This window comes from Nothoprocta perdicaria, unplaced genomic scaffold, assembly GCF_003342845.1.
Source record: "Nothoprocta perdicaria isolate Ctin4 unplaced genomic scaffold, notPer1 scaffold_258, whole genome shotgun sequence".
Taxonomy (NCBI): Eukaryota; Metazoa; Chordata; class Aves; order Tinamiformes; family Tinamidae; genus Nothoprocta; species Nothoprocta perdicaria.
Window position 1 is genome coordinate 615,451 of NW_020455486.1, and position 9,268 is coordinate 624,718.

Sequence of the window (9,268 nt, forward strand, 5' to 3'; positions counted from 1 at the left end):
GCGGCGGCGGCATCGGCGCGGGGGAGGCCGGCGCGGGCCCGTCCTCCAACGCCCCGGCTCCGCCGCGCGGCCCTGGGGGGGCGGGGCCGCCGGAACTTGCGGTGTGACGTCGCAGCGCTTCCGCTGGGCGCGCCGGGAGCGTCCGTTAACGGCCCCGCGAGGGCCTCCTCGGGGCCCCCCTTCCCCCCGGTGCGAGGGGGAGTTTCCCGCACTGAGGCCGCTCTCGCGAGGGCGCCCGGGGCAGCCCCGCGGCGCTGCCGGCTTTGGGCTTCCTAGCGGCTTCGCTCGGTGTTTATAGTTCATTTTAGCTTGGTTTTGAAGGGCGTGCTTCTCGGAGAGCGTGTTAAAAATTGACACAGCCTTTATAACGAAGAGGATATTTGTGTGAATTGCACTTAGAGTGGTGCGCTGTGAGGAAGGCCGTTCAGGGCCTCGTTTGTGAGCTGTTTGGTTTCTTGTGTCCCTCGCTGGGAGGCAAAGACTGGAAGGTAGTCAAGTGCTCATGTCCTTCGTTAGACTGAAATAGGCTACTGCTCGGCCAGTGCAGTTGCCAAATTGCTCCTCCCGTGCYCCGCTGAGAAGCGGGTGCCCTGCTTCCTCATTATGGTAGAAAACCAGGCTGGATTAGGGCCTAAATGAGCTTTATACTGTGTTGCCATATAGGATGTACGTATATAAAGTAGAGATACAAAAATGTAATTRTAACTAAAGAATCTTGATGTTACTGAAGCTTGAGACAAAGTGATTGTATTTGGTAAACTTGAAAATCCAGAATAGATATGAATACTTGCAATTAAATATGTATATATATAATTTGTTTGTTTTAGGGCATCCCTCTGACAACATACCTGGTTAAAAGATGAACTCAAAGCATTTTATTAGATTGGGCTTCTAAGCAGAAGGTGATCCATAGGTTACATAGGGGAGCACAAAAAGGAGAGAGATTGCAACCTCAAAAAGACCAAAAGCTTTGCAGCTGAATAAATAAATAAAGCCACGAGATTCAGAGATGAACAATGTTTCCATTACCCTTATTACACAAGAGTACTTTAAAATTCCATGGTTTTAAAAACATGCATTAAATCCAGTTTTATTTGGCTGTCTGTATTAAATTTGAAGTCTGTGTGTTCTATTTTCCATGCCAAAGGCTTATCTTTTTTTTTTTTTGAAACAGTATTATTATGATTAAAAATTGTTACAGTAACTGAGACTAAGCTAAATTAAACAATGATAACAGTATTTTTTTTTTCTTCTAAGGTTTCTGTTCTGATCAACGAATGAGATTAACATCTCAAAAATGACTGATTTAACTAAAATAGAGGAGCAAGAACCTGGGAAGAGCTTGTCTGAAGAAGCAGAGAAAAAGTCTCAAACTTCAGAGGAAGATTCAGGTATCAATTTGGAAGACAAGGGCTCAACTTCAGGCACAGGGCATTCTACTGAAAATGAACAAGAAATTGCTGCTGATAAGCAGGACAACACAGCAAAAAAGAGGAAATTAGATACTGAGGATGACACTCCAGGGAAAATAGTGAGTATAATTTCTTTTGACTYATATTCAAATTATTGTTTCAAAGCCTTGGCCCACGAAAAGATGGAAAATGTTTGTACTAAGCTTGTGTAAACCACTGTGAACCACCACATGTCGGAATTAATTCTGTGGATAGCTTCCAAAGGAGATAACAGATGCAGAAGTTATGTTGGACTCCACAAAAGAGGAAATGTGGTAGTAATTAGAATATGTAAAAAGTTTGATCTTAGGACATGCTGGGGATGGAAATGAAGTCTAAGATTACTGTTTTGTCCTCTATGTGGTATCAGTTTGGTGGCATCCAAGTCACGTATCATGAATTAGTATGTCTCGTATTTTGAGTCATACTGTGTATTAATGTAGTTAGATTCTTAGCACCATAGAAGATTCTTCCTTATTTTGTCTTTAATCCCCTAGATAAGATGTAGTGTAGAAAACTGCATCTTCTGTGGTAGAATTTTGGTATAATTTGTTAGGAAGATGAAGGATTGAAGGCTTTACAGGTACCTGTATTTTATTTTGTTAAAACTGTGTGAGAGAACAGCAAAAAATATTTCTAACTGGGAGAGTGAAAAAGAGGAATAATGAGAAATAGTCTTAAGCAAAACACTGTAACATGGATTGTTGCGAGTGCATAGGTAATGTACAATCTAACGTTGACTTTTTGGCATGTTTAGGTATAATTTGAAAAGATTCTTGATCTTAAGCTTTCTTTCCCTGTTCATTTTTTTTCCTGGATGTTAATTCATGGACACATAATCTGATTAAATAAAGAGTGCTCTTTGTTTTGATGTCAGCATTATTAAACCTTGCATCTTTATTAGAAAGAGCAGTTTGGGGATTAGGTTTGGAAGATAAACATTTTTGGGGGTATAGTTAAAGAGTGTAGAGAAATGATTATATTGAATGTAGCTGCCAGCGGCCTAGATATTGTTGCAGATGACTTTTTGCAACTGCGCTTGAAACAGCTGAGATGCGTTCAAGGATTGTGTGAACGCCTCCCATGCTTGTCAAAGTCAGCTCTTCTAGCCAATGTCATCTTCATTGGCCATTCAAGGACCTGTCTGTGCTTATGCTAAAAGACTAGAAATGATCAAAATACTCATTGCTATCATTCAGCTGTGAAAGCAGCACTAGATAGCCGGAGGGTCATAGCTATTCCAGAGAAGTGTGCCTGTGTACATTCTGTATGTTACCAAAATTATCCAACACACCAGAGAATTAATGCAGTTATTAAAATCAGGCAAACCTTCTTTTCTCTCAAGAAACTCTTACGTTAATGATAAGATGTCTGGATATTGACTTCCATAGTAGATTATTCTTGAGAAGAGTGTTTAATTGTGTGAACTCATACTGGGTAGACCTATCTGGGATGTTGGTAAATTTTGACTGATGTGAATCCTTCATTATTGTTTATACTGTTATTTCAGATGCTTTAGACCACCTGGTACAATTTTGTTAGTCCTCTGTTTTCTGTTACTTTGTGTTTTTTTGCATGATTTACTTTTATTTCATGCAATGCATAAAGCTTACAATTACTTAAATGGAGAGAAGATCTTGAGAGGGTAATAACCATGTACAGAATGCTTTTCTATATCATATGGGGCAGAAATTTCTTGAACTGACTACGTTATTACTTAAATGGGGATATTTCTACAGCTAGCTGTTGAATGTTGATGGAGTACTGTCATCAAGCTATTGCTTACTGTGGTAAGGGAGAGAAAGTTGTCAGATTCTGGAGTTAAAAATGCTGTGTTCAGAGCTTTAGCAGTGTTATCACTTAATGGTTTTGAATATACAAAATAAGCCTGTTGGCATTTTAGATAAATTAGCACCATGTATACATCTGCTAGATGTAAATACTGCATTTCAGAGACAAGGTTTTTGAGAAAGTATAGCCTGAACAAGTTCCTAGAGAAGACTATATCCTCCTCTTAAATCCATGACTTTGGATCAACAAAGCTGATCATGTGATGAGTCATGGGAGTAATATTTAAGCCCTTAAATATTGCTATGAATGAATGATGATGGACATCATGTTTAAGAAATTACTTGAACCAATAGAAAATGAAATTCATTTTCAAAGGTGTTCTCTCTTCTGTAATTAAAATAGTGAGGTTAGTACCAGAGGAGATAGGGGAGATATGTGTATGCAAATAAAGTTGGTCATCTTTATGTCATTACTTGTTTACTTTCTTAAGTCTTTAAGGTGAAGATGTTTCTTTTGAGTAAGTGGGAAAAAAATAACAAGAAATCACTGTTTTAGTCTATTCCCTTCCTCATTCCTACAGCGTGAGATAGGCCATGGACAAGCTGTAGCTGCCCACTACAATGAACTTCAAGAAGTTGGATTAGAAAAACGCAGCCAAAGTCGCATATTCTACCTCCGCAACTTTAATAATTGGACAAAGAGTGTCCTCATTGGTAAGATCCCTTAACAGATTGCATTAGATTTTAAGAAAACATAGCTAGTCTTTATGCAAAAATGTAACTGTGTTCTACTTTTTGATGCTGGTTATGGCACTTTCTGCATGTGTATTAATACACTAAGATCTTCAAGTGAAATAATCTTTTATGTTGTGTCTTTTTGATAGTGTCTTGCTCTTGCAGGAGTACCAAACAAATCATAAAGTTGTAAAAATCAACTGACCTAGAAACCAGAGAAAGTTCATATTGGAAACTGAGTTTTCTGCTTTTTTTTTCAAAGATGAAAGGGGCTTGTTTTAAATTCTAAAGAATTTCCGTGTGTCAGACTGAGCTGTTCTTGTCATTTACATCTATCCAAAATAATTTCTTAGCTTTTTTCCCGAGGCCGTTTAACTTCAGGTCCAGGATAAGCAGAAAATTTGAACATATTTTCTATGTTGCTCATAGTTAAACGTTTAAAAAGTAGAAAATCTAGTTCTTGAGGAAGCAAATGTAGCAGCTTTTTATAAAAGACAATGTCTACTGTCCCACAAATCAAATTTGAAAGTGAGGAAACAAAACCCTCAGATGTCTCCAAACAAAGAAGAGAATTATTGGCAGAGCACCATAGACTGGGCAAGAGCTGACTGTGCCATGACATGTTGGCACCAATTGTCTTATCATGCTGCTTTTTGTTGGGTAGTATCAGAGCAGATATAGGAGTCTGTGTTGAAACCTGTTAGTCATAATGAATTTCAATACTGTAGCATGGTAGTGCTTATATCGAGACATATTTCACGTCTCTCACTGTGAAGGAAAGTTGCTGACATGCAGATATGTTTTGCATAATATATATGCCGAAATCAATCAGAACAGAAATACTGATGGAGAATGGAGATGGAGGAGAAAATAAAATTAGTGTATGTGGGGTAAAAAGACATTAAATAAATACCTAGTTATTGCAAGGCCCATGAAAGACTCAATGGAGAATACATACACATTAGTAATGCCACAACAAGAAAAAAGTTGCACCTACTCTTGTTTTTCTCACATTTCCTTGGCATTTTCTCCTCTGCAGAATGCATTCTCATACATCTAGATAAATCTGCCTTTTATAAGGATAGTGAAAGGGAATCCTTGCTCTCTATTGACACATAGGTTGCTGTTAAGTGACTGTAAAGTTTTGACTTTCTTTCTCTGCCAGGAAAATAGTTTAGAGTTCAGGTCACACTATGTGAGAAGCGCGTGAAGTGTAGAAAATATTCATGATCTTTTCTATAGTTTTAGGAATGTGTAGTTATTGTTTTCATTAATGATCTGTAGAAAGAGGGGTAAAAGTCTAATACTGGGAGGGTTTATTGACAAAGTGGATTCTGGGATACTTTAAAAATGTTTAACCCTTTAGGGTTCTCTATATCACTCTTTATGGATCTCTGTACAATAAAATGAATTACAGAGGCAAATACAAAGTATTCTCTTTTTAATTCTATAGGTGAGTTTATAGACCGAGTACGAGAGAAGAAGAATGATATAACTGTTTTGGATCTAGGATGTGGCAAAGGTGGAGACTTACTTAAATGGAAAAAAGGCAGAATTAAAAAACTTGTCTGTACAGGTAAGGAGAAGCAGTAACTTTCCAGGAAAAATACAGCAGTGTTTTATGGAAAAGCAAGCACGTCCCAGGGCTTTTATTATTTCCTTTGTTAATAAGCCCTAAAATACAGTGATATACCTCTTGTGGTAAAGTTTTTTTTTTTTTCTTTTAATCTAAAGGCCTCAACTTTATTGCCAACATAAATACAGGAAGAACAACTGATTTATTTTTTTCTTTCTTTGTAATCAGCATTCATTTCAATTCAGATAAAAACTAGTATAAGAAACATAATTGCCAACAGTTCTCTCTTTGTACTTTGCCATGTCTCCCCTCTCATGTCTAGGTTTTTGCAATGTTTTTACCGTTCTAAAAATAAACATGAGTTAGATAAAAAAATGCTGTGTTATAGTTTTGAAATTATGTGTACTGTCAATGTTCAGTGAAAGGAATGCCTGAGATGCAAAGAGTCTTAAAAAAATATATATATATATATCTGTGTATATCCGAAAAATTTTGCATTTCAGCAGTCTCATTTTTTTTTCTTGCAATTTGTAATGGAAACATCCTATCTGCGTGTAACTGAAAATAACTTCTGTCCATGCCCTAGAGTGTTGTCTGTACTCAATCTTTCCAATTTTCTTGTTTGAGGAGACGTTTACATATTTATTTATTTATTTTTAATAGATATTGCTGACATTTCTGTGCAGCAGTGCAAGCAGCGGTATGAGGACATGAAAGGACGATGTCGCTATAATGAATATATTTTTGATGCAGAGTTTATACAAGCGGATAGTACCAAGGTACATTTGCCYGTTTATAATACATTTGTAATGCTTTTGGAAATTCAAGATTCTTATTTTAAACAAGGTATAGGTAGTGCTGTGATATTTTGGGTATGTCATATAGCTTCARGATAGTGTTGTTGAGCTAAGAAATGTCAGTTCCAAAGAGTAGTTAAATGTGTTTGGTTATTGGTTCCAATGTAACAGTGTTGCAGCTTGAATGTCTGTTTCATTATTTCATTGAAGTAGCATGAATCTAGTTATTTCATTTTTTTTTTTTTTTTTAATCTGACAAGGGAAGGGAAGAAATACTTATTTACTTATTTCTAGAGGTCTGGAATACACCTTAAGAGGTTGATAGCTGGTTAATGTGTTTCTATGCTGGAGTGAATCTTGTGATTTGACTTACACATATTGCTTATCTCAGTAATTTTTCTAGTAGCATTTTGATTCCTATAATACAGACCTCTGACACTTCTGTAGGAGAGCAAATTTCTTAAATTAAATAAGCCAGATCTGGAATGTATTGGTGAGGTTTAGGAGACTGTTTTCTGTCTTGCACTGTCTTTGCTTTCTGGAAATGAATTTGGAGTGTGCCCTGCTTGAGAGTTGAGTGCCAGAGCCTGGCTGGTTCCTGAAAGGCTCAACCTGTTCTTCCCAGCCCTAAATGGGCCTGTGGATTGAATGCTTGGTTGCTTCATTTTCTGAGAAAAGGAGYGAGTTGCAAGATTCTATATGGTATCTTCCTTGACTCAAAACAGCAGTCAGGGAAAGGGGAGAAAGTCTTGGGCAGGAACAGAAGGGATATTTTCACATTGCTCTTGCAGCTCAGTCTCACATTCAAGTATATTGTCTGTTGTGCGCTCCTCTGTCTCTCCGTACACACGCAGGTTCATTTGCCTGACTTTGTATCTCTACCCTYACCTCATGTGCACACAATGCAAAATCTCCCTCTCGCAACTTCTGTAGTTACTTCCCTCTGTATACCAGTTTCCTCTATTTCTCTCTCTAGCGGTAGAGGCAGGAGTAAATGAGCAAATAAAATTACTATGGGAATGTGAAGTATCTGGTTTTGACTTGCTGCATACAGAGTGGGGGATGTGGTGTGAACTGGTACGCTAGTATGCAGTGCTGGAATACAAGCTTTAACCTGACCATATCCAAGACTACCTCCTCCACCATTGCTGGTTACCGGGACTAAGCAAGGGAGCTCAAGTGTATGCGTGTGTGTGAGAGAAATAAAACTTGGAGACTGGGCAAAATGCTGTATTTAATGCCACCCGCTTGTATGTTCTATGAGTATTATCTGAACAAGAGAAATGTCACTTCTAGTGACAAGGTTTTGAAAGTAGAAGTTTCWTTTTAGTATAAGAATGTTTTTGGAGACTATTAAATAGCCATTAGTTTCCTTTTGACCTGTCACATACAGAAATGCAGTTATCACTTCAAAAGAGTGTTGAGGAAATGATAACTTAGAAATGTATCTGTGTATTCTTACTGCTCCCAAATGTAATGCATGGTTTTCTGTGTAGCCCTGAATGCCYTAATCTCATCTCTGATTGTATCCTTGTAGAAACTGTGGGAACTGGAATGAAAAATTTCAAAAGATTATGGTCGAGTGTGTTTTTTTGGAAGAGTTAAGTGATTCATGCTTGTTTCTTTAGCTCCTGGCACTTTTTTTTTTTTTTTTTAATCCCTTTTAGGATCTCCTGTCTGCCAAATATGATGATCCATATATGCTCTTTGACATTTGCAGCTGTCAATTTGTTTACCATTATTCATTTGAGACATATGAGCAGGCTGACATGATGCTTAAAAATGCTTGTGGGAACCTCTCTCCTGGSGGGTATTTTATTGGCACCACTCCAAATAGCTTTGAGCTTATGTAAGTACTTTCATTTTCTAGTACTCTTTTAAATGTTTTTGAAATGTCATTAAGTGATAGTCATTCTTACCGTGCTTCGATATGCTTGTGCCAAATAACCCCACTTTTTTTTTTTTTTTTTTTTTTTTTTTTCCTAGTTAGGAAATCTCACACATGAGCTTGGATGAAATAGGTGAAGCTGTACTCACCCAGGGATTTTCAGGGATGAGTCTAGAGCCTCTTGTATAGATCTGTATTGACCTGAAATTGTGATAGAATAGCTACAAACTTAAGAATAACTCTGAGGGCTTTSCTATGGTAGTTGCAAGAAAGCCTTTTCTCTATAAACTACATGAGCTGAAGGTTAATTTCTAGGTCCATTTAACGTTTGGTACATTGTGTGGGAATGATGACTSTTAAAAACTAATATACTTCCTTACTTAAAACTGCTGTTTTGATGCCTTGTTTATTAAGGGGTTTGGGAAGGTATAGCAATCACTGAACTCTCATGTGTAGCAGTATAAAAAATATTTTGTGTCACTCGCRTTATTTCTGTGTTTGTAAAATTTAAAATTTGGTCAGTCAGTTACTATGTGTTTATGTCTCATTTTATAGAAAACGACTTGAAGCTTCAGAAACAAATTCATTTGGGAATGATGTTTACAGTGTAAAATTTGAAAAGAAGGGAGATTATCCCTTGTTTGGCTGCAAGTATGACTTCCACTTAGAAGAAGTGGTTGATGTTCCTGAGTTCTTGGTTTATTTTCCATTACTGGAAGAGTAAGTTAAGTTTTTAATTCATTGTATAATGCAAGCAGTGAAATGTGAATAAGCAAATGTTTAGCTTGTGCATCTTTGCATAGTATTGTCAGAAAATAAAAGCATTTTGGTCATCTTAATATTTTTTCTTTCCTTCCTCTTTTTTTGTTGTTGCTTTAGTTTGAGAAGTTCCTTGCATTTTTTTTCAGCRGTTTGTGTTACCTGGCTTCTAACAACTGTTCCAATTTGGAGGTGCCCTGGTCAGAAGCTGTGAAGACTAATACTGCCTTTTAGATAGAAATGTCAGTACCTGCTGTGCTTGATAAGCAGCC

General features: G+C 37.3%; 1 protein-coding gene across 1 annotated transcript in view; it reads left to right on the plus strand.

Annotated features, from left to right (window-relative positions):
• Positions 1 to 361: 361 nt before the first annotated feature.
• The window catches only part of RNMT (RNA guanine-7 methyltransferase), a 16,920-nt gene continuing 8,013 nt past the window's right edge, over positions 362 to 9,268 (plus strand). Inside the window, exons 1-7 of the mRNA XM_026040443.1 lie at positions 362 to 488; positions 1,258 to 1,531; positions 3,823 to 3,955; positions 5,430 to 5,552; positions 6,216 to 6,331; positions 8,017 to 8,198; positions 8,793 to 8,957. Coding sequence (XP_025896228.1) covers positions 1,298 to 1,531; positions 3,823 to 3,955; positions 5,430 to 5,552; positions 6,216 to 6,331; positions 8,017 to 8,198; positions 8,793 to 8,957 — 953 coding nt within the window. The 5' untranslated portion in view covers positions 362 to 488; positions 1,258 to 1,297. The remainder of the gene's footprint in view (positions 489 to 1,257; positions 1,532 to 3,822; positions 3,956 to 5,429; positions 5,553 to 6,215; positions 6,332 to 8,016; positions 8,199 to 8,792; positions 8,958 to 9,268) is intronic.